The sequence below is a fragment of the Pipra filicauda genome, unplaced genomic scaffold (assembly GCF_003945595.2).
Source record: "Pipra filicauda isolate LSUMZ 115617 unplaced genomic scaffold, ASM394559v2 scaffold345_size814242_pilon, whole genome shotgun sequence".
In the NCBI taxonomy this organism is placed as follows: domain Eukaryota; kingdom Metazoa; phylum Chordata; class Aves; order Passeriformes; family Pipridae; genus Pipra; species Pipra filicauda.
Window position 1 is genome coordinate 589,085 of NW_024104471.1, and position 25,347 is coordinate 614,431.

Consider the following 25,347-nt stretch of genomic DNA (forward strand, 5'->3'; position numbering starts at 1 on the left):
TTGTCCAGGTTCCCATGCCTCATTCTTGATTCTTTTTTGGTTATTTCCACATTCTTTTTCAACATATGCTTCACACAACTGATAAATTACGCAAAATTACTGTATACTTTCAGTTTATCATATTGAGCGAAAAATGCTATAAACTGGGGGAAAAAATCCATAGATAATAACATAATAGAAGAGAGAATACCACTTCTACAGATACCATGCCAGATTTTCAAGTACCCTATATATGGAGATGGCTTAAATGGCTCCATTTCATCCTGGTAGGAGAACCACTTAGGATGCTACATTTGCAGGAAATGTAGCCGGAGCAAAGGAACACGAAATCTTCTAAAAGCCTTTTGGCATTTGAGACATGCTTGTATCTTGTTAGCTAAAAGGGAAAGCTGGTGACCTGACGTGTGGGAAAGAAATTTTGAGGGTATACACTTACACTGCAAACTCCTATGACCACCAGTAGCTGTATTTTGTAGGAGTTAAGTTCCTGTGACTATAGCCAAAAGCCACAAGGCATATTTCCACCCACTTTCTTTTGCTACTCCTTAAGCATTAAATCGTAGAATCAGATGATTTATTCCAAGCAAATAATTAATATGATACACTTAGACTTTTCTTTTTCCTGCAGAATCATTCATAAAGTGAAGGGAGTTGCTAACCAATACTTTGCAAGTGTTTATCCTGGGGTTTTTTTATGATATGGAAAATAGAAGTCCATACAGTAATTGAGGAATTTAACTTCTCATCTAGTCATAGAAAATGACCAGTCACTTTTGGCAAGTACTGTGTATGCTCCCTCATTAGCAGAATGAAAGGTTTTAATAGCAAAGTGAAGGATGGAGAATGAATAAAGAATAACCTGGCAGAAATTTTCCAGTGGAAATTCTTCGACAAATTGTGTGTATTAAAAATTATGAAACTGTCAAGATTTGTGAATATTTTAATGACTAAGCCATCAGAGCACACATTAATCTTGAATGTTATGACCTTATGAATAATAACGAAGAGAAATTGCCCTTTTTTTCTGCAATACATAGCCAGTCCCAGGGAGTCCTCAGGTTATGGAAGGAGAGCAAACAGCTTATTTGAACCAGGCCAACAGGCTTTAGGTTCCATTATAGTCCTTGAAAGCCCAGTAAGTCACAATAAATATTAAAGCGTTTGAGAGCACTAAAGGAAATGACAGAGAAGGATTTCATTTCCCATTTGTATAAAACTGTACAGTAATATTGTACAGTTCAATCAGAGTGCTCAAAACAACAGGTACAGAGACCATAGAACCATAGAATGGTTGGGACCTCAAAGTTGGATGGGACCTCAAAGATCATCTGATCCCACCCCCCCCCACGATGGGCAGGGACACCTTCCACTAGACCAGGTTGCTCAGACCCCCATCCAGCCTGGCCTTGAACACTTCCAGGGATGGGGCAGCCACAACTTCTCTGGGTAATCTCTTCCAGTGCCTTATCACCCTCACAGCAAAGAATTTTTTCCTAATTTCTAATCTAAACCTACTGTCTTTCAGCCTGAATCCATTCTCCCTTGTCCTGTCACTACATGCCCTTGTAAAATGTCCCTCTCCATCTTCCTTGTAGGGTCTCTTCAGGTACTGGGAGGCTGCAATTAGGTCACCCCAAAGCTTCTCTTTTCCAGGCTGAACAATCCCAATTCTCTCAGCCTTTCCTCATAGGAGAGGTGCTCCATCCCTCTAATCATCTTGGTGGCCTCCTCTGGACTCACTCCAACAGCTCCATGTCCTTCCTGTGCTGGGGACCCCAGAGCTGGATGAAACAGTCCATGTGGGGGTCTCACCTAGTTATGGCAATAACCATAATAACCCGTTTTTGCTAATAACCATTAGCAATATAATTTGATATGCTAATAAAAATAATAAAGAAGCAGCAATATTTTCTATAACATTCTGATTGATTTCTTTTAATTTTTATACCCTTTAGGGCACAATATTTCAGGGTAAAAGCAAAAAAAAAATTAGTATTTATCCAAATGTCTCACTGAATGGGTTTTTTTGGTGGGAAAATTTGTGGAATTAAATTACTGTGAGGGACCATGGGAGATGTGGATAGACCACCAGAGTGCGTGAAATACTCTTTGAGCTTTAGCAAAATTTGTTTCACATTAATAAAGACATATCTAACATTAATAAAGACATATATATGTAAATATATATACAAACACATCTATGATGGGATGAATATGATTAAAAAATACTTTCAGAGAGCCAGCCATAATGATTAATATGAGTCGTGTTGCTCATATACTTCTAGTAAAAATCTATACTTTTCTTTCAGATTTCCATTTTTTTCCTACTGGAAACATTAAATTTCACCTAGGAGTTGGCTCCTCGTCCCTATAATCTTAGTAAGTTCAGTGAAAACCATTAGCCCTTCTGATTTTGAATAACCCCCAAAAAATTATCTGTCTTTGAACTTTCTTAATTTTGGTTTGGTTTCTTTTTCCTTTTTTTTTTTTTTTTTTAGGAAATATATATGTAAGAAATAAGAAGACAGTATTACTCTTCTAGGCAATTTATGTAGAATAGAAGTGCAAGCTTCTCTTTAAAGTCAGATTGTTTGGACTGGAAATGAGGTCAATTACTTCATTAGCTTCCTTTTCAGAATCAAATACTCTAAGCCTACATTATGGGACTTTGGCACGTCACAGTGGTTCAATATTTACAATTCTTGCTTTACATTTAAGGAAGAGCCAAAATTAATTTGCTTTTTCTATACCAGCAGATCATAAAAAGGTTGTCACAAATGTTGAAACCTCACAAGGGCCTTCAGGAAGGTTGCCTGCATAGACTGATATGGACAAAGAGGAAATGTATTGCTCAAATTATGTTGCTCACTAACATCTTAAACTGATTAAACAGCCTGATTTTTCTTTTAGGAAGGAACTGTTGGCATAAAGGGAAATAAAGACAGCCCTGAAAGCTTTTATCCTTCTCAGATGAGGAGCCAGATGCACTTTAATGTTCACACTGACTCTTTTTAAAAGTATTTCAGCCATGGCAAATGTATTATGCATCTGTTGTTCTTTTTGAACTTAGGGTTCCCATTTTATAAAAGGAAGCTTTTTTGGCTGATCCATATGTATTGGAGTGTGATGGAAGTCTTACTGACTGGGATATTTACTACTAAGAAAGATAAGAAATTAATAATTTACAATCAGATCGTGTTTACTATGAATTCACTGTTTGAAAAAAATATACGGAATATACTTCTTTTCCATTCATACTCCATTTCCAGAGAGCAAAAGAAATGAGCTCAAGGCTTCTACAGACTTACAAATGGGCAAATATGGAAATTATAAAATCATAGAATCACTTAGGCTGGAAAAGATCTTTCAGATCGTTGAGTCCAACTGTCTTGTCTGCCTGAAACACTGTCTAAGAGAAAACTGTAAAGCAGATATATGAAAACAGAAAATCAAGCAAAATCTCAAGTGAAACATCCTAAGGATGTAGCAGCTAAAGAACAGAACTGAGAAACAGATTTGATAAAAATTATCATTCAGACTGCTCTTCTGCTTTTTCATTCCTAGACGGGGATTATTTTAAGGCTGTGATGATCTTGGAAGCCTTCCTAATTTTGGCAAATCCAAATACAGAGAAGAACTTCAACTTGCTTGTTTTTGCAAAACATATACTGGAGAATGTATGCTCTGAGTAAGAACTGAACATATCGGGATTTCTGTCTTCTTGGGTTCAATTGTGCATTCAGGCAAGATATTATATTAAAAGGAATCTGTAGAAAGAACTAGTAGCAATAACTCAATCTCTTATGAACTAAATAATTTCATGTTGTACGTAGTTGTGAATGTAAAATTGAAACTGGACGGCTTGAGGGGTTTTTCTTCTTGTACTTAACCAGTTTTATGGAGTGGAAAGCTGATATACTGCAATTAAAACCAACAAAGCAAATATTGAACACAGTATAGTGATGACAGATGTCACCCTATCCCAGATTAATGGACCCACCCTGCTCAATATTTGGTACCAAGAAGAAAGCAGGAGAGTCTAATGCTGCTGTTCCAGTGAGGGTACCCAAATTGCGCTGGGTTCCAGAAATGAGTGCACTGAAGTTTGGAGGCTGAGAAGGATGGCAATAATCTTCCTGCCCAACAGTCACTCCCTGAGGCTGTCTGTTCCTACTCCACAACATGCAGGAGGTGTCCAAATACGTGGTTTTCTCACCAAACAGCAAACTGGCAGGGAGCACACAGTACTGTAGCTGACTGAGGGATAAATTCAGGGCTTTACTCTCTACAGCTGATTGAAGCACTTTGATTGAGCTATAATAGATTAAAAAGAGAAAAAAAAAATCAAGAGGATAATAAACCTGAACTGTGCGCTTTAGCATCAGGGAAGTAACTGTGTCATTGTTACTCTCAAAAATGTAGATGTCAAAGTTCACAGATGGGATGCTAACTGTTGTCAGTGACTCCTGAAGATTAATCTATTAATATGCCCTTAAATTCCTGAGTAAAGTTGGACAGTTATATCTGGAGAAATGCAGTGCTAACACATGGTCAAAGGGGTATGCTCGACAAATCAGTTACTGTGAAAAGCTCAGGAGTTTCTGAGAACCTGCTGGATTCACAGGGAAAACAAATCTTTAGAAGGAGACAGGTGGAGGACAAGGGACAAAGATGAAACTTTAACCCTATGTGCTGTCAGCTTCCAAAATATGCCAGTCCCTCTTGTACCTTTCTGTTAACAATACCCATAGCATTGTATTATGGAATAATAAAGCATAAATGCCAAAGAACAGTATCAATAACCAGTTCATTAAGGCAAAAATTCTGGCTGACAAGATCAAGATATTTCAGCTCTTAAGGAAAACAGCTTATTTTTGCCCTTACACCTATATGTAAAACCAGACATTTTCCAACAAACACAATCCTTCAGGAAAGGCCTGCTGCATCAGAAGTTAATTTATTTTTCATTCATCTTGACATATAGGTCAAGATACTAACACTTCAGCATTTCAGGGTTTTAAGGGTGATAGTAACTTAACTGAATACATTAGCCTTGCATCTATCTGGAGGTTTCAAATGCTGCAAGGGGCTTCGTGGTACATTTTTCACCTAAGAAAAGCAGGAAGTGTTATTTTAGATATTTAAGAAACACCATGAGCCTTTTTGCACAACTAAAGAAACCTGTGAGCACCAGAGACTAAGGTCAGAGAAAAGATCAGAAGCTCTTAGGCTCACACGAAAAGTCATTTATAGCAATGACTGTCTGTTGAACCCTGTTTACCAGTATCAACCACTTTGAAGTATGTTACTTTGATGCATCTAAAAATGTTCACCAATTAAAAAATTAACAGTTATTCTTTCAAAAGCATGCTGAAGATTTTGATCTATTTTCCTCAATGACAATGAACAGGCACACTTAATGCACTCCATTTGTCAAACACTGCAGGCTCAGGCAGATGGCTCCACACCAATTTACATTGCTCTGTGTATTCAAAGGTTTCTCCTTTGCTTTCTTCACATATACACTCACATATGTACATCCCAAGTCTAATATACATCAGCGTGGGTGGAAAGCTAAGATTCTGAAATATACAATAAATACAAATAAACTGACTGCTGACATAAGCTTTATAAATGATGCTGCCTCGAGGACTTTGGTGTTTAAAAAAATTAGGTAGAAATGATAAGTAAAATAGGTCTGGAGGGGGATAACAGCTCTCAGATCTGTATGGCTGGAGCACAGTTTACTGAGGAAGCTTGCTCTGTTCTGGCTGAGCTGTAAGGAGTTGTGTGAGAAAGCCAAAGGCAAGCTTTCCTCCTTGGTTATACAGGTACTGAGTCACCCTCCCTGGAGGTATTTAAAAGATGTCTAGGTATGGCACCTTGGCACTTAGGGACATGGTTTAGTGGTGGGCTTGGCAGTGCTGGGCTAACAGTTGGCCTCAATGATCTTAAGGGTCTTTTCCAACCTTAATTGATTCTATTCTGTGATTCTATGAAAAAGTCACAGTCACACAGTGATCTCAGAATTGCAAAACTAAGTCCTCTATGCATCTGTGATACCCTGATTTTTACCAGCAGTTAGATACAGGCTTATTTTTATGCCCAGGAATCACTTAATTACCCTTCAGAAGTAATTAAGATAAGGGGTTGACACCTTTCTTGTCAAAGTCTTCTGACAACCTCTCTGATGCACAGTAGCTTCATTACTGTCCATCAACTAACAGTATGCCCCTCAGCCTCTTGGATGATGACAAGGAGGTCTACTATAGATATTTTCCCCCAGTGTTATCAAATATGAATGGGAAAAGATATGCAAATCCAGATTTTTAAGGGAAAGATGTAATTTTAAAATATTTCAAAGAGAAATTTGCAAGCTATCTTTTTAAGATTTTGTCTTTATTGAAGTTTAGTGACTTCTGCTATACATCTGAGACATAAGTGACAGCCTTCTGTCCTTATTTAACTAATCAGTAATGCTGCTGTTGATAGGATGAGTAAATTATTTTTTTTAAAGCAAGGTTTATTCATGAAAGCTGCTAAAAAGCATTAAAATTTTGTATGTGTTCTCTCCAAGTGTCTGAACATACACAGTTAAAACTACTGTGAGTAAATCTGGATCTGAAAAATGTTAATGGAATGTAAACAGTGCAACAAATGTGTTCAGAAACCCTAGTGGATATTTGAAGAATTGTTTGTTTTTCTATTCACATTACCAAGTAGTTTGTGGAATAAAGCTGTTAAAATATCTCAGTGATTAAACTGTTTATTACTAAGTAGCTTTTCCCCTTCTTCTAGAAATGTCAAAGTTATTTAAATGCCTTTTTACAAACAGGAGCAGAAACCAAGATGTAGCACAGTTCTCAAGGTGAGATTCGGTAAATCAGTTGAAAAGTTAAAAATGGAACCTGGATCTTCTCACTTCTGATTGTGAGTCTAGCAACCTTCCAGTTGTTTCTCCAGTGAAGCAGGATGCAAGTAAAGAGAAGGGATGCAGGGAGTTCAACAAGCCTTGCTTAGCACACAAGTAAGGCTTTGACCACTAGACAGACGGTGTGGCTTCTTCAAATAATCCGGTTATAAAAATGAGTTAATTAAATAACTGAGTCCTGAGAAAGCTGTCATCCCTCCAAGCACACCTGCTTTCCGTGAGGCAGCAGGCACTCTGCCAGCGTGTGAAGTACTGACACCGTGAACAGACCTTTGCAGGAAGAAAGTGATACAGAGAGGCAAAAAAAATGCGTCACCAGCTCTGCAGCACAAAGGGACTGATGCCGAGCATCGGTTCTTAGGTTGTAAACAAAAAAATCAGGAGTTTTTTGGGTAGATTCCAGGAAGACTGGAATACCATGTATCATAGAATTGTGGAATCATAGAATGGTTTGAGTTAAAGCTCATCTATTCCCAAGTCCCTGATGATGGGCAGGGATACCTTCCAATAGACCAGGTTGCTCAGAGTCCCATCCAACCTGGTCTTGAACACTTCTCTGGCATCCACAACTTCTCTGGGCCTCACCACTCTTGCAGTACATAATTTTTTCCTAATATGTAATCTAAACCTTTTCTCTCTCAGTTTTAATCCATTCCTCCTTGTCCTGTCACTCCAGGCCCTTGCAAAAAGTGTCTCCCCATCATTCCTGTCAACTGCCTTCAGTTACTGAAAGGCCACAATTAGGTCACCCCCTAAATAAAAGAGAAGCCTTCTCTTTTCCAAGCTGAACAAACACAATTTTCTCAGCCTTTCCTTGTAGGGGAGGTGCTCCATCTCGCTAATCAACCTAGTGGCCTCCTCTGGACTCACTCCAACAGGTTGATGTGCTTCCTGTGCAATTACAAATAAATTCCAGAGCAATGACAATCAACATCTGTAATAAAAAACTGAAGCAGAGGTTTTGATAAATGTAACAATTCTGGAAGATCTAAGCAGAAAATCCAAGCAATTATATTTATGTACAATACTAAATGATTCCTACAATAAAGATTTGTAGTAGTCTTGCATGCCCCGTGTAATGTATCCCATCTTCTTGTGGAATATGTAATTGTAATCAAAGTTAATAGCCTCTTTTAACTTGGAATTCTGTAGATTTCAATCTTTCTATGCTTTCTTCTAAAGCAAACTCTGCAGTATTTCTTTTATAATCTTTTATTATCAAAAGACCATTTTACATATTATATAAGAACTTTAATCTGATAATTAATTGAATGGAGAATAGCAAAATAATTAACTGGATTAAAAGTAAGCTCTAAAGTAGTTTGAAAGTGCTGGAAATCAGTCCATGGTATTTAGGCTTGTTTTTCCACTTGCAGTAGTTAAATCCAAAAGAAATCGTTTCTGTTTTACCCAGCATTCTGATAGAAGATATTTCTAATGGTTTAGATGTACAATTGTTGCCACTATTCAACATATCCAGACTCTCAGAGATATTATATGCTTGCAGCAAGTAGAATCTACACTGTCATTCTACTAGAAAATGTATTCTACTGGATTTGCATCTTCTTTAATTAAGTTAATTTAGCTAGATTAGCATCTTATCTCCTAAAATTATTTTCTCCTGAAAAAATTGGAACAGCTAGTTTCTTAAAATGAGGAACTAAAGAGTATCCTCTGCTTTAAAAGGTCAGCAAGGAAAGTTTTGATTAGCTGTTCCTTGGACAATTTACTATGACATGAAAAGAGCAGGTGTTGCCAGTCTAAATTTGAGAACCAAACCTGTGCTCCAACATCCAACCCGTGGGTTAGAGCAGGAGACAATGTAGCTCTCCATTCTTGGGAAGGAAAATTTTGCAGATTTCTGTTGTTTATCTGTACCAAGGGCTTCACTTTTTTTTTTTCTTCTGCTGTCCTAGACTGTTTCTTGGCAAAGCTCTTTCTTTTATTGAGGTTTCTAGACAGTCCATGCTAATTCTGGAGCTTTGGCTGTTTAAATAGAAAATATTGCCAGGATAAACTGGCAGATGAATTTCTGTGAGCCATTCAGTGCTTCTTCCACCTTGTGACCTGGAGTATGTGGAGGAAACACATTCCTTTCAAGAATTACTGTCCAGTTCTGTATGCAAGAAAAAATTCCTCTATGTTGGTAATACAGATTCGCTCGTCGTGTCTTTATGCACAAGCCACTGTCCCTGAAGTTACTGAGATTTCAAGTACAGCAGAGTTATGTGTTTGGAACGTGCACTGTGGTAAAATCTTCGTGTTTTTCTACTCTGAAAAAATGTCCCTCACCATAACGATCCCCTTATTTTGAACTGTAGTTTTGTAAGCAATTAGCTCCCCATTTTTGAGATCCAAACAACAAAATAGAAATGTACTGTGCACTTTAGAATAAACACAGTATAAGCAATTACAGCTAATTGCATATGAGATTCTCAATGAAATAGAAGATGAAACAAAGGTGACAAGCAATTTACCAGACTGCACTTCCAGTGCCAAAATCAATTACGACATTCCAAATCCTGTAAACATTAATAGTAATTAGTCAGCTATGTGTCATTGTGCATCTTTGACTGATGTCCAGCACGTACTGTCTTACTGTGTTTAGCTACAGGGAAGACTTAGTAACAACTCTTTTAAGGGGCAGTGAACAGCACACATTTATAGAGGGAGAACAAAATATCTGCATGTACAGATGCTGCCGCTGCCAGCGGCTCGAGCGTGTTTAGGCCAGCCTCTGGATGCCATTGATAGCATAAATACAGAATAATAATTAATTACTAGGCAATGCTAACTAAAGCAGAATGAGGCTGAGTATGAGGCTGTATTCACAGCACTGAGCTTATTATTCAATTTGGCTCACTATTAGATGATGTCAGCACCGGGGGATTACAAATCCCTCTGGGGGTTATTTTGCAGTGAAATACCACCAGTTGCACAGTATCTTACTTCTTCTAAAACAGAATTTCAGACATATTAGGTTCACTCAAGCAATAAAAAAGAAAAAGAAGACAAACAGCCTTGCCAGAGAGAGAAATTACAATCACAGTATATGGCATAGTTTTTCTAAGACAAGTTCAGTTATAATCAGTGACATACTTTTCATATGATACACACACTACTCTCTCCAGGTGGGTGCACACAAGCAAACAGGATGTAGGGAAGGGACTGTGAGCTTTGCAACCTTCTTCTTGCAGAGTCCTGACTGCTCTTCCCAGGCCTGTTCCAAGGGGAGAACAACTGCTCTCCCTACCTCCCTCTCAGAAGTACCAAGAACGTAAAGAAGCTAACAGTGGTGTCAGCCCCTCGTTCCTAGAAACCATAATACCACTGCAGTGGGATATTTGAGAAAACAGCATGGAAACACTGAGCTTTCATGTCTTCTCTCCTCCCCCAAGACCTGCTCAGCTGGATTGCTCTCAAATCTGGGGAATTCCAAAAATTCTGCTACTTCTAAGGGAAAACCAAATTGATGGTAAATTTCTAGCCAGTGTTTTTTCATCTTCTGGTCTCTAAATTTTTTATTCTTGACCAGAAAAAAACCCAAAAAGCAACTAAAAGTAGTAATGAGGGTTTCTTCCCATTTCCCCAGATAGAGCTACAACCCACTTTTCTGTCTAATTTTTTTCAGCTACTTCAGTGGAATGATTTTAGGATTTTTTTTTGAAAGCTTGATACATTTTTCTTTGTCGTCCACCATAGGTAGATAAGGCACCCACCAATGTGCCACCAATTGTTTATCCTGGTCTCAACATGGCCCCTCAAAATAAATTAAGAAAATGAAGTTAAAAATAAATAAATAAAATAAAATCCCACAGACAAAATGGAATTAGCGGCCCAAGATCATTCAAAATTGATCACTATACAACTGGAGAAGTGTTTTGAACAGAAGTAGTTATTTCTTATTTTAGCAGCACAAACGATTATGTTTAGATTTTAAAAACATACATGAAGGGCTTACATTTCAAATTCCCACTCAGTTTCAGTGGGGTACAGGTAGTTTCACTCCTGTCCTTTCTTGGAAAATTTTACTCAGAGGTTATTTTGAGTGAAAAGCAGTGCTACAGAAGCCATGAGGTCAGATTTAGTGACTGTGGTTTACAGAATCATAGAATCACAGAACGGTTTGGGTTGGAAGGGATCCTAAAGATCATCCAGTTCCAATCCCCCTGCCCTGAGAAGGGACACCTTCCACTATCCCAGGTTGCTCAAAGCCCCATCCAATCTGGCCTTGAACACTTCCAGGGATGGGGCATCCACAGCTTCTCTGGGCGAGCTGTTCCAGTGACTCACCACCCTCACAGGGAAGAATTTCTTCCTAATATCTAATCTAAACCTACTCTCTCTCAGTTTGAATCCATCCCCTTTTTAGCAGCTTTCAATATCTGACAGCGGGATTAAGTTTTGCTCCAAAATTATAGAAACTGAGATGAACGCAGGAAAAAAGGAATAGTTTTTTGCATGACTAAAATGTCAATGTTAAGAAAACAGAAAACATTTCACTTGTAAGCATAAGATTACATTCACTTAAGAAAAAAACTTACAAAAAGGAAGAAGGAAAAAGGATCAGCATTTCAAAGAGCTGCACGTTCCAAACTTCCAGACTTGTGAAAGTCAGGCTGTAAGAAGGTTGCTGAGTAGAGTTACCCACTGTTAATTTCTCTAGAGGACACTCATGTAAGGGGTGGGTGATTAATTCTACAAGTATCATAAACATGAGCACAACAGACACACTGAGGTATACTGAACTAACAAACAAATATATATCCTTAAGAACAAGTCAGTTGACCCAGTAAAAATACACTGCTTAATCCCAAGTGGGAGGGGGGACACAAACTGGAGAATGGGAAACATTAAAAAGTTGTCCCCCTCCAAGAAAAAGTTTGTGTTGTGCATTTCTGCTCCAATAATGTGAACATGATTTCCCCCATCACAGTCCTTTCAGTGTCAGTCTCAAATGGTATCACACTGAGATGTACCTCTGAAATCCAACACAGGCCATGAAAGCAAATGTTTGAGTCTCCCTTGACAAAAATGGGACTGTAAACAGCAAAATGGTGGAATATGCAAAAGATAACCAACAGTTACCTGTTAGGGTTGTTGTTTTGTCAGGTGCAGGCTACAGTGTGTTGTATGATTTCAGTCTGAAAATGTAAATCCAAGCTTGCAATGAGGTATCATGAATAAATTACATAGCTAAACATATCAAGCCCAGCACAGAAATAGAAGTTTTGAAATCCTCCTTATGCTTTCATTTATTTCCATTTGAACGTGTATCCCATCAAATCACTGCCTCTCAATTATGGCTTCCTTGCTGATAGCAGAGGCACATTTCTATTTGCTAACCTGCACAGGAGGAAAATATATTCTGTTTATTATTTATAAGAGTAAAGTGCTGAGAGGCCCCAGCAAGGCCCAGGCTCTTGTTTTCTGTTTGCTGTGAAAATAGAGCGAGCCATATTCAGGCAAGCTACTTTCCACCTAAGTCCTTGGACCCACTGTTTTCTCTTGGCTGCTTTTTAGGCAGGTTTCTGCTCAGTGCTTCACTGACATCACACTTGAGACATGCCCTGCTTTCTCTGTTGATTACAGACATGGCATTAGATGGAATTTTAGCTGCATATCAGTACTGGAAAAGCAGCTGAAAGGGCGGGGAAAAACAACACTGACAGTTTTCTACAAGATCACATCCCAAGTGCCTGGCACAGCTGAAAAAAGAGCCTTATTTCCCCAACTAGTGATCTATTCCAGCCAACTAAACCCCATTCCTGCCTCTAAACAATATCCCTGAACCAAATACATTTGCATTAACATATTGCCAGTTAATATCTGATTTGCAGGATTTACAGCCAGACATCTCCTGTGCTGTTTTGTATGTTCACAGACCTCCTCAGCTGGGGCTAAGTCCTTCCATTACCTTGAACCAAGTGCGTCAGCATCACTCCTTCCATTCAATTGCTGACTCAGGAAATACTCTGTCAAAGCTTGCTTTTTCCCCTATTTTTTTTTTTCAAAGACTAACAGGTAAAAGAATAAGCAACACTTGTGTTTTTAAAAACAACAATATACATTTACCTCAGAAGTACTCGGGGATTTGGCATCTATTTGCTGTCATTTACTGGGAAGAGTACTTCTTGAAACGTTGTAAAAGGGTCCTTCCCCGTTGATCAAGGTTAATTATGCAACACTTCTGTATCTAACATTTTTTCTACTCCTGTCCTAAGAAACTATTTTTATTTATTAGCAACATTTCCAGATTTAACAACCCTGGCACGTGCTATTCTATGCACAATGAATCCAAGACCTTATGTGAACACCCACTTTGAGGTGATGTTTCTTTTAACATCAATGATACTATGATTGCAATAAATGGTTGCCAACTGTGTTTCAAGCTGCTGGGACTGCTACAGAAAAGTAAGAATGGTTCATCTTTTAAAGCTTTGGATGTTTTATACTGCTGGAATCCAAGGACTTGTGTATTTCCCAGATGCAGCTGGCTGTTCTTGCTGTCATGCATCCCACTACACTCCTTTACTGATTGCTTTATTACATCTAGTTTGCTCATATATCTTTGAGATACCATTTTAAGGCACTATTTTTTTCAGCTTTCTGATCTGCTTTGCTTACTGAGAAAATAAAAAGGGATTTTCATAGGTCTTGATGCAGCAGCGATGACTTGAGAAAAGAAAACAGCAGAGGATGGAGGGACTGCACAGCTTCTTTGCTCCTCCATCTCCTATCCAGCACACGTCATAGCAGCTACTGTTAACAGGGTTGGGGAGAAGAAGCAGACAATGGAAAAAGAAAAGCAAAGGGAAGAGAGCTGTTAAATTTACCCTTGGCAAAAACATCTCACAAAGTCAGCAAGACCATCCTAAGAGGAAATCCGGTGTGGGAGACAATTAGGGATGCTGCTCAAGAGAAAAGGGCCTGGCGAAATAAAAGGCAGGACTGATGTGGGGTTTTGAATTCCCTAATTCCCCTCCTCCCTGGCTCTCATGATTTTGAATGAAACATTAATACTGCTTCAGATGCTTCTTCCCTCCAAGGCCAATCAGCTGCTCGGCAGGGCGTGAAGCGGTTGTTCATTTGAACAGCTAACGAGGGAGTGGAAGGACAGAGCTAATTCCAAGGCTTTTCCAGCTCACATTTGCCTTGACACACAGGGAATGACCTGAAGAGCCTTTGTTCACTTTGGAAGAAGAGAAGTGGTGCTGTATTAATTCTGCATAAACAAGCCCAACTTGTCAGAAGAGATAATTTTTCACAACACGACCATAAATGTAGTTTTAAGACTGGAGTAGACACCTCGTCCTGCTTAGTGCCATGGCAACAACTACCACTGGAAATCTTCCTCGTATGGAGGGGTACAGAAAAAAGGAGGTAAAACTGCCAAACAACGGAAAATGTCAAATCCCAAGCCTTCCATTTTAACAAAATTACTGTTCCTTCTCTCAGTGCACAGAGCCTTTAGGATAAGGAGTGAATCCCAAGACTCAATTTTACATGTTCTTGAAAGTGAAAAACTACTTCCCCCTAATCTGGGAATGAAAAGAAGCTGAGGTGGCTGAAGATGTTGCTGGTTTTATTGCTATTAAGGTCTGTTCTGGTTTCCAGCTCCCAAGAAAAACAGAAGAGAAGGAAGAAAAATACATCAAAAGAAGAAAGAGCAGTTTTTGTTCACAGTGCTGGGTCTACTTGTAACACCACACTACAGAAGGACGGATAGAGTAATCACTATCAAATCACTCTGGCAAACCCATACCTGTGCACTGCTATTTTGGGAACTGCTTTTAGCTATTTTATCATCACTGGCTCCTAGCAGCAGTAGGAAAGAAATCATCTTGACTAGTCAATTCTCTCTTTGTAACACAATGACAACAGAAAAAGAGACAGATACAAAACGAACAAGGTAGGCAGGAACAAGACATTAACTTGAGAACGAGAGCAGATATAAAAATGTTACACCTTCTGCAGCTAAGAGAAGCTGGCAGGAACAGTGATGCTGCTGTGTAGGAAAGAGTCAAGGTGACAGGTTTTACTTATTAAGTGAAGACACGGCGGCCAAGCTTTCTCTTTCCTGATTAGCCACAGCCCTACTGTCAGTGACAAATCATGCTTTCTCAGAATGACTTAGCAAGCTACTGAGCCCTCAGAAAAACCCCCAACCAACCAACCAACAAACCAATGAGCATGTGATGGGACCACCAGACAGCCAAAGCATGTGGACAGATCTGTTTTACCTTTTTTTTTACAGTGAACTCCACAAAGAAGCTCAAAAAGCTTTTAAACTTGGGGGGAAAATGGCAGATTTTAGTGTAATATAAAACAGAAATTTAAATTCTTACAAGAAAGGTACAATGCAGTATATCCACAACCTTTCCTGTCCACTATGTCCCTGCAGGCAGGTTGTTAAAATCTCAGGCTTCAACTCAGCTAAGTCTAATTTCTAAGTAACAGGAAACCTGCTTGGTGTTCTTTGATCCCTTCGGAATATGAGTGATATGTCTTCCTTTAGAGGCTTGGCTGCCTCTTCTGCTCCTCATGTCCATCTCCTGAGCAGCACAAGCAACAGGTGTCATTCTTGTGCCTGCTGTACCATCAGGTTTCATCCCTCTTTATTTGTGAAACAGCTATGAAACCAAATAAAATTCAACAAACAAACAAACAAAAATAGGTCAACACCTCACCCTCCTGTTTACCAGCTCAGCCTAATTTCTGGTCTCTATTTTTTTTAACTCATTAATCATCTTTAATATTTGTCATTATCAAAAAGAAAAAAAAAAAAAAAAAGAGGAAAAGTTTATGTTAGACTTATTACCATGGATGTCTTTGTGGCATGTGGAGAAATAGGAGCCTTTCTTAATGACTTAATGTCATTAAGTTCTCTACTGCAGAAGAGAACACAATCATACAATTAAACAAAATTTGAGCTAGTGGTTTAGACTTGTGTCCAAGTAGATTGATAAAGCTTAAAAAAATAAACCAGCACCGATAAGAGTATTTTCTGTTCAGAGCTTTACGTATTTTTTAAGTGATACCAGATCTCTTTCCTCTTGTTTTTGGTTGCTAATGGACATTAAAGCTCTTTTCAGCAGGTAAGAACTGCCATAATGCCACTGCTACACACATCCTACATCAGCCCTACTACAGGGAAAAGAAGAGCACTGAGCAAGACCCAACTCAATACCTGCTGCATGTCCCTGTAGCCAGATTGGGGAAACACTCCCTTCATTTATGCTGCGCACAGAGACCTTGGCATAATGAATACTAGAGAGCAGCTGTTTTTGGTTGGCTTCCCAAAAAGAGATAGAATAATTAGGCCTTAGTTTTATCCATCTAACTTCTCTGGGGGGGAGAAAAAAACCTTCTCATTTAACTGGGTAAAACATCTGCTACAAATGGAAACAGAAATCATAAGACTGTTGGTCTCATCGATAATTTTCTAATTAGCATTGTACATTCCTTTCTATATTAGTAGGATAATTCATACTGAACCACAAGGTTTAATTAGTAATAAAATTTCATAGATGTGAGAAACACCTTTTGTACTATCTTAATATTTATTGGTGAAACAATCCACTCCATAGCCATGAACCTCTTGCAAATTAGAAAACAGGTAGAAAGTCTTAAAAGGGGACTCTAAAGGGAATTTTATACAGCTGTAGCCAGATGCCCCATGAGAAAACCTGTGTGTAAAATGAGTCAAACTTTGTGTACTAGTTGATTAAACAGCAATACAATTACATCACACTAAATGGCAGAAGAAAGCAAACCATACTGTTGAAGTCAGAGAATTAAAAACCAGCTGAATTAAAAATACTAGAAATGGGGCAATAAATAAAATGAGCTGCTGCTTGAGAAATGGAGTGGGAACATCCAGATGGAAAATCATCTGAAACACTGGTATATGCACATATAATCTAGGAAAGGAATGCAGCAACCAGACACTGAGTAACCTGGGTGGGAATGATCAAGACTGGTTTACAAGAGGAAATTTTAGAAGATAAATATTAAGTGTTTTGTATACTCAAAAAAAAGATTCCTCACAGGGGGAAAGGAAATATTTGGGGAGTTTCAGAGACAGTGAGATAGAATTAAGATATTTTAAACAAACCTCCTGATGGAAATTAAACAAACTGAAGAAACATTTTTCCGAGGGAAGTCAGCAAGGCTTTCTTTTATGTATAAAGCTAAACTGGGAAAAAAGAAAGTGAGAAACTATACTGGAAGGAATGATCCTATTTCAAATCCTCATTCTTATTATTTTAAACACCCTTTGAAAGTTTTAACTCCAAATCATTAGTGCCTGATCTTTTTGTTAGTATGGTGGTTTTACAAAAATAATCTGAAAGCTTCTTCTGACAGTTTATGGACTATTCCAACATTGATCTTTGGTAGACACACAACAACTGTAGATTGGCTTAAAACATACACACACATGTGCCAATTTCAACTGCATCCACTGTATTTCTGAATTTCAGCTAACCACAGGAGGTATACAAGATCAAATCCTGTAGTGTACGACTGCCAAATGAAGCCAAACTCGGCTAATGAATGTCTAAAATGAAAAAAAAAAATGAAGTTGAACCTACTGAGCAGCTTAAAACACAAAATTCAGTGTGATTACAACAGCTAATATAACAAATGTGCAAACCACCACCTGTTATACATAACACTTTTTTCCCTACTCTCCAAATAAATGGATCAAGTATTCACTACTTAACAGTACTACAAAACATGCAAAAAAGATTTATCTTGTCAGATGATAAACTTTAGGAATTGCAGGTTTTCTAAGTTGCAACTGACAGCATTTTTATGGAAATTCCTTTCATCTGTAATTAATTATTCTAAATTCTTATCCCTTGGACTAAAATTTTGTTAGTAGTATGAAAGGGACCTGTTAGCAATATGAAAGCTTTACATCAAAATAATCTCTCTTTATCTCTTTGGGCTAAAAAAAGCCACAGAAGAGCTTAAAATAATGACAAAATACAGCAAAAGATGCACAGTGCAACATAATTCAGTACAGCTTTTCACTAAACCAACAGTGATCATCATTATTTTCAGTGCAGGAAGAACTAAAACACAGAAATGTGCTTTTAAACAGAAATACATAAATTGTAGTTTATGTTCAACCTGTACATATTACGCACCAAAGTTCATAGAACGCTGCACACTCTCAAGACTGAGTTTAACTGAATCTGCTGTTATGACAGCAATAATTTTGGATTTACATTTCTAGGTCTCTGAATTGTCAGTGTAATTAAACTCACACAAATTAGTTTGGAAAGGAATCTTCCGGAAAGCTGTCTGGGGGAACATGTGGCTGATCATTTGTACTTGGGTCACTAAATATATGGATCACACAAATATGTAACAATTCAGAATTCTACCAGTACTGAAAAACAGAATTACTGTAACAGAGGTTCATGTTTTTTGAGGAATTAATGACCCATAAATCCATTAGAGTAACACCCCTACTAAGTCATCAGGGCTTTGTGTGCCAAATTTAAACTGTTGCCTGCAGAAAGTTTATGGATAATCCTTAGGAAAGTATAATTAGCTAACTTCTTTCCCTTCTCCCCTCCCATCAAGGAGCAACATGCAAATCCCAGTGAAATAAAAGCTATGACAAATGCAGTGATCAAGTTTTAGTGACAAAAAGAATTTGTATATAGAGGGACTAAATTTAGCCTACTGCTCCTCACAAGCAAAACTGGCATTTAAGATGGGAATTCAGGTGTAAGGCAGACTATGCTATTTAGCCATCCTACTTTTCAAAGGCTGATGTTCTTGTCATAACTCTTCAGGTTATTTTCAATTATATAAATTTTTGTTACTCACAATTCAAAATAACCATTTCCTTGCACATTTGAAAGAGGAATGTATAAATTGTGTGATGACTGTAGTGATAAGTGATTTCTGATTCAATTATTACGTTACTTTAACTTTTAGTATTACTTCACAAATGGGCTTGTAATGACTGCAGTAAATAAGTATTATTTTTATATATATCACATATGAGTAAACATACTTTTCTCTGTTAAATACAAAGGGGTGTAGCTGGCATCAGGCTATTTAACACAGCATAAAATATTGTTATATCATAGTTTCAGTGCATAAGGGCAGACTGTAAACAACAGACATTTGGTATAATTCCCATAAAAGTGAGAAGTAAAACCAAAATGGAAATGGAAGCCCCAGAAAGCTCTTCCTTTCCACATGTCTACAGAATATGGATGCAGACACCAAGAAGGGCTAGAGGCCACCTTTCTCTTGTCTTTTCCCCATAGACTGAAACTTGCCCTTCTCCCCACAGCATCCAAGAGCAGCCACGGGACAGCACCGGCCATGAGTCTTGGTCAGAGGCACTGCAGAAAACCTGCTCATGTTTGTCTGCCCAAGTTAAAGTGCTACTAAAGAACACTGCAGTTGCTTTGCACTACTGAAAAAATATAAAGTGAGTTCAGTACTGCAAGGATCTGTCCTTTCGTGTCTGAAGAGTATTTAACATGACTATGCTGCAGCCTCACAAAAGCTCAGTTTTATCGTAAGAATTATGTTTGTAGCCTTCCTTTTCTCTCATTTTGAAGCGTAAATCCTAACTTAAACATCTATACAACTTTAGGTTAACTATAAAAAGAACAAAAATATATTCTAGGAAAAAGTCATGTGCAGTTATGGTAAAGTCTTTAATTTACTTTTATTAAAATTAATTTACCTTCAAACCATTATTAAGCACACAGCTAGTCCTTTTACTTTGAACATAATTTGCTCTTTTCTACAATTTGTTTCAAAGTTTAGTTATCTGTTTTAGACAGATTTCCCAAGGAAGACCAATACTAAATTTTTCCAGTATGACAGGAAAATCTCTGAGAGCCTCTTTGTTCAAAGGGAATTAAACTAGCAGAGCATCTTAGAACACAAGCAACAGGAAGGAATTATTTCTGCCTGCTTCAAACTTGTTCCTAACTTTTCAAAAGAGAAAAAGAGCACATATTTTCAGTCTAAAACATATAACATCAGTGTGGTGTTTTTTTTAAACTCTTGAAACAGCACTTTGGTTCTCGAAACCCAGAGGAATTTGGGCCTCACACATGTTCACTCGTTCGACCTCATGTCAGTGAATATGATTCACACTTGTCCTCTGTCCTGCAAAGACTCTTGCACTGGAATGACACACAGAATACTATCAATTTGGAGCAGCTGCATTTTACATTTCTTTCGCAGGAGGAAAAGCAAATTAAAAATACGGAAAGCAACGGCTCATAGTGAGTAAAATAAAAATAACAAACATACTGAAAGTTACTTCACCCACTCAGATCTTTTTCATGTCTTTGCAACTTGTAAATGCTTTTTGCATTTATCTAGATAAATCTAGATGTGCTTAGCATCTTGATGAAACTCTGCAGCTCGATGTGTCCCTGGAATACTTGGGGGGGTGAGGCAGGGAATGAATCAGTGAGTAATCTGAGTTACAAAAATTTAGAAATACCCCTCTAAGAACTTAAAACTACTTTCTGAAGACAGGTTTTGGTTTTAAACTCAGTTCTGAATTAAAGGGAAACTTGCTGGAATAATATTTAATTGCAAGTATCAGCTTCCTAAGGAATGACCACTCTATCAGGACGATCCTCTCCACAGAAAACCGTGGCTCTCACATTCCAGCAGTGGGTTTGGAGGCCACATATAACCTGTTAGGCTTTTTTTGTTTCTTTGTGCCTTTCTCTTTCCTGAATTTGAAAGTATAGACTGAAAAAAAAAAAGTACTGATTCATAAGATTCTCAAATTCCACTGCAAGACCATAACTGCACTTTCTTGCACATTTTGTCTTCAATATCCACCCCATTTCCATGCCCGCATTTCTTAATTTCTTGATTGTCAACTATCTTTACTTCCATCAAGTACTAAAATCTGACTTTCTGTTACTGTACAATATTGATCTCACACTTATGACCTGTAGGATACTTTATGCTTAATGGCCATCACCATACCCACAATATTCATCATGCATTCTGTTTTAGCATCTATTAGTCAATTTTAAAGAACATAATTAAGAATATTTTAAGACCTTACTGGCTCATCCTCAAGACGTGCTATCCAACACAACAGAAAAGGAGAACAAACTTTATTTTTTATTCCTATTCATTTTTTCTGCTACAAAATTAATTAGAATTAATTATGATTAATGGTTGTGCTTTTTTTTACCCCTTCATAAGCAGTTTCTGTCTTTTAATGATTAGTCTCTCCATTAAGGTTTTCTGCCTTCATGGTTTTTTTGTTGTTTTGATTTTTGATATTTTTTACACACTAATATAATTCTCCTGCTCAAGGAACTTCCATTCCTCATCTACAATATTTGCTTTATTTGGTGTCATGGGGCGATATTACGTGATCCTGAGTGATTGTTTTCAAACGTCCGTATGACAAACACAGATTTCACTTGAACATCTCCAAGAGGTCCACGTGACTCTCCTTTATGAATGTATTACATACTTGAGGTGTTCAGACTTTGCAATTTACCCTCATAAAACCCTTCTGTGATACAGAAATATTATCGACATTTTACAGTGGAACAGAAAACGAGTCAGCTTATTAAAGTACTGAAATGCTTAAGGATGCCTATTGGGATTTTCAAGGTTGCTCTGACTTATACCTCTTATTTCTAATTGAACTAATTGAAGATTTTTCACTAAATGACTAACTTGCATCTTTAGTTTTCTGAAAAGTTTTAAAATCTGACTCACCCATGTCACCCTTTATATCCAGTGGACCAGCGCATTAAACCCAGAACTCATCAGACTTTAAACTCATGCTCGAAGCACGTGCAGGGCTTCCCACAACAGGGCAAATTACATGGAAAATAAAGATGTGGCACATACCACAGGCATCCAGTCCCCTCCTGTCCCTGTCCTACTCCCTCCTGGTCTGAGTCACACACCAAAGCCTCAGACAGCAGGAAGCCACAAAGCCAACTGCATCAGATGTCAGACAAGAAACTAGTGGATCTCCAGGGATCTGGCTGCTCCCTGCTGGGACTGAGGGGTGCCGGGAGGCTGAGCTTGTAGACAAACACTCCTATCAGGCTCAGCGACCCCTCAGCTCACCATCTCCCTCTGTAAGAGCTTGATTTTTCTAAATACTGGCAGGGGACAGAGCCAACATACATGAATGGCTCCAATCAAACTGCTGTAAAATCATCTATATCCACCATGTTTTTGGATTTAGGCAAGTAGCCACTTTATTTCAGAAGAACTTCTGTAAGCATTTCCCCATGCTTTGATTCCTGTGCAAAGCCTAACTGTGTGTGTGTGTGTTTTCTGGCTGCACTTTTCTCAACTCAGTTGTACACATTGCTCTTTTTGGGTGGCCTAAAAGCAAGTTACTCAGTTTGGCTAATGCACATCACCTTCACACTTTGGGGGGCAGCAAGTTGGAACCAGGACAGCTTCATCTTTTGCCCAGGTCTGCCAAGGAGATGCTGTCTTTCAGCACGAGTTTTCTTCACATCCCTATGCTTAGACCACTAGAGGCTGGAAAGGGAATGCATCAGCTGTCAGGGCTTTTTAAGGCCATTTTGCCCTTGTTAAGTCAATGAAACTCACTACACAAAGCAGGCTGGATTTGGTCAGTGTACTGCCCTTTGATTGTGAATCCTATTGCTTCATTTTGGAAGTCATGTACACTGCCTTCTTACAGGCCACGCCATCACATCTAAGGACCAGCTAAACAAACCACATGGGCAGCCAGTTTACTGGGACAATATACGTATTTTAATCAAAGAAACATAAGACTGGGTAAATTAATAAATTCCTGACATTGCTACCTTACAGAAGGGCTTTCCAAGTCAGGGCTTATGGATAACGTGTTGCCTGCTAGACCCTCTGAGACTGGCTGCAGCTGCAAAAAATAAAAATGTTAAAATTGAGGCCAATAGGAAGATGCTGCCTGCAGCATAATTGCTCACTGTTGTTGCACATTGGCTGGCGAAGGTTAGGGACTGCTGCTCTGTGTAATCGAGCAGGTTTGCAACAATACTGGGAGGCTGTTGTATAATAACAGTCAAAGCAAAACAGGTAGAAATAAATACACGGTTTTTTCCATCTTTAGGCAGAGGTGATACATTTTTCCTGAGCGCACCATGCTTTAAAAATGCTCCCAAACAGATGCCAGGTACTCTTTTTGCCCGAGGCTGATGGAGAAAAAGCAGGTAGCTTCTGAAAGAAATTTGAAAAGCTGTTATCCAAGTAGCTGAGGTTAAAGTCTCCATATGCATTTCAAGTAGTTTCGTATCCAAAGTGAGCACTGATTTAAGCAGACATTTTTGGAATCATGACCTGATATACAAATATGTGATTGATCCTTTAGTAGATGAAAATTACTGAAAATCACAGGTGTCTGTCACAAAAATTATTGCTTATATGAACAAATTAAATATGCCTATATGAACCAACAATTAAGTTTGCCTATTTTCAAAGAATCCTTATCAAACATTGCATGAATCACTTCAATTTGAATATTTCAAGTAGTGAAAAGCTAGAATGGCTGTAAATAGCTTTGGATACAAGTGAACTGAATGATGGAAAATTCCTTATTCATTTGTTGTGGTAGCAGATTTTTTCCCCCCTCAAATTTTTTTTTCTTAGTTTTACTTGTTTCATCCAGGCCTTTCGGCATACGCAAGGATTTGTCAGTAAGTTGCACTGAGTGTTACTTCAGACTCACCAAATCACAGAAAAATATTTAGGAATAGTGTCATTAGACTGCCCTACACTAAGTGAACTGATTCGTTTCAGAGAATAATAAAGAACTGAATACTGTGCTGTGATGACCAGCTGATCTAACAGTACGGCTTTCCAGTACTGCAAATGTTTATCAACTTCTTTTTTAACTCTCTAAATTTCTCCTCACACCGAGCGAACCCATCTCGATGCAAAAATAAATGTAATAAGCTCCTACTTTAAACTGCAATTTGCCTTTCCCTTATGGCCAAAGACATACGGCACATCCTCAGTCTTTCCACGTTTTTGTGCAGCTGGAGCTCAGCTTCCTTATGAGAAAGCTTCCTTAAGTTAAAGTTTTTGAAGTAGGAGCGTTATGCCAAGATGCAAAAAGGCAACGGTAATCCTGACATACACACACAGAACCACCCGGTGTATACCTTGTAAGCCCCACAACCTCTGCTTGTACCTACAGAATTGCAAGGAACAGTCGTCTTAGCTTGTAAAGCACAGAACTGGGAAGTTAGGTTAAATCGCGCTCCAGTTACACCGGGCAGTGAACCCTTCTCCTCTGCGCTTAACCCCGGAGCGCCGGGAGGGCCAGGGGAGCACAAGGGCAGTCCCGGGCCCCCGGGCACTGCAGCAGAGCCGCGGCAGCGCCGGGCAGGGCGGCTCCGACCCGCTCCGGGTGAGTGAGCGGCGGCGGCCCAAAGTTGCCCGCCCGCCCCCCGCGCTGCCGCACCCGCCGCTCGCACGGGCTCGGGCAGCGCTGCGGGCTCGGGCTCCGCATCTCCCCCGGCACCGGGCGCTGCAACCCAGCGCCGGGCGCAGCAGAGCCCGGACCAGCGTCCTCCCCCGGCCACGCCGGGCAAATTTTCCCCCCAGCCCCGCGTTCCCGGGAGCATCCCTCCCTTCCACCTTCCCCGCTCCGCCGCCGCTCGCTCCGGGCAGCCCCCGCCGCGCCGGCAGGCCTCGCCCCGCGGCGCCCTGCCGCCGAGGGATGCCGGGGGGGGTTCGCCCTCCTCCCGCAGCCGGGGCCGGGGGAGGCCGCCGGTGCCCGCGCCCCCGAGGGCGGCGGCCGTACCTGAGTCGCTGAGGCGGGGCCGGGCTCTGTCCCGCAGGTAGTAGATGAAATCGCGGCAGTTCTCGTTCTCCACCGCCCCGACGGAGCACAGCTCGGCCAGCAGCTGCAGCGCTTTCTGGCAGATCTCGTCCTCCCTGTCGCCGGGCATCGCCCCGCAGCATCCTCGGGAGCGCAGCGGAGCGGAGCCCTGCGGTCAGGCGCCGCGCCGCTGCCCGCCGCCCGCCTGCAGCCGCCGGGCCGCCGCCCGCATCCCCAGCCAGCGGCGCCCGCCCCGCCGGGCCGGGCCGGGCCGGGCCGCCCCGCCGCTCCCCCCGCGCCGCTGCCGGGGGCGGACCGGGGGGTCCCACCAGTTGAGCGCGGGGGCGGGAGCGGCGGCGGGGCCGCGCTGCGCAGCTCTGCCGGCGGCGGGAGCGGCCGCCGCGCCCCTCTCCGCCCCGGGGGGCAGGTCTGTCCCCCGCCCCGGCCCGCGGGATCGGCGGCCGGCACCCCCCGAGCTCGTCCGCTCCTCTGGGAACTTCAGAGGCGGCGCAGGGGCTGGCGAGGGACGCTGCTGGGCGCGGGTCCTGACGGACAGCGCCCCGTCCTCCCCCTCCCCATCGCTGGGCAG

The 25,347-nt window shown here is 40.1% G+C and overlaps 1 protein-coding gene across 5 annotated transcripts in view; it reads right to left on the minus strand.

The window, feature by feature from the left end:
• The window catches only part of SYT9 (synaptotagmin 9), a 70,534-nt gene extending 45,546 nt beyond the window's left edge, over nucleotides 1-24,988 (minus strand). For all 5 annotated transcript variants that reach the window (XM_039384291.1, XM_027714511.2, XM_027714510.2 and 2 more), the window contains exon 1: nucleotides 24,741-24,988. In XM_039384291.1, the coding sequence (XP_039240225.1) occupies nucleotides 24,741-24,888 (148 nt within the window). In that variant the 5' untranslated portion in view covers nucleotides 24,889-24,988. The remainder of the gene's footprint in view (nucleotides 1-24,740) is intronic.
• Nucleotides 24,989-25,347: the final 359 nt, after the last annotated feature.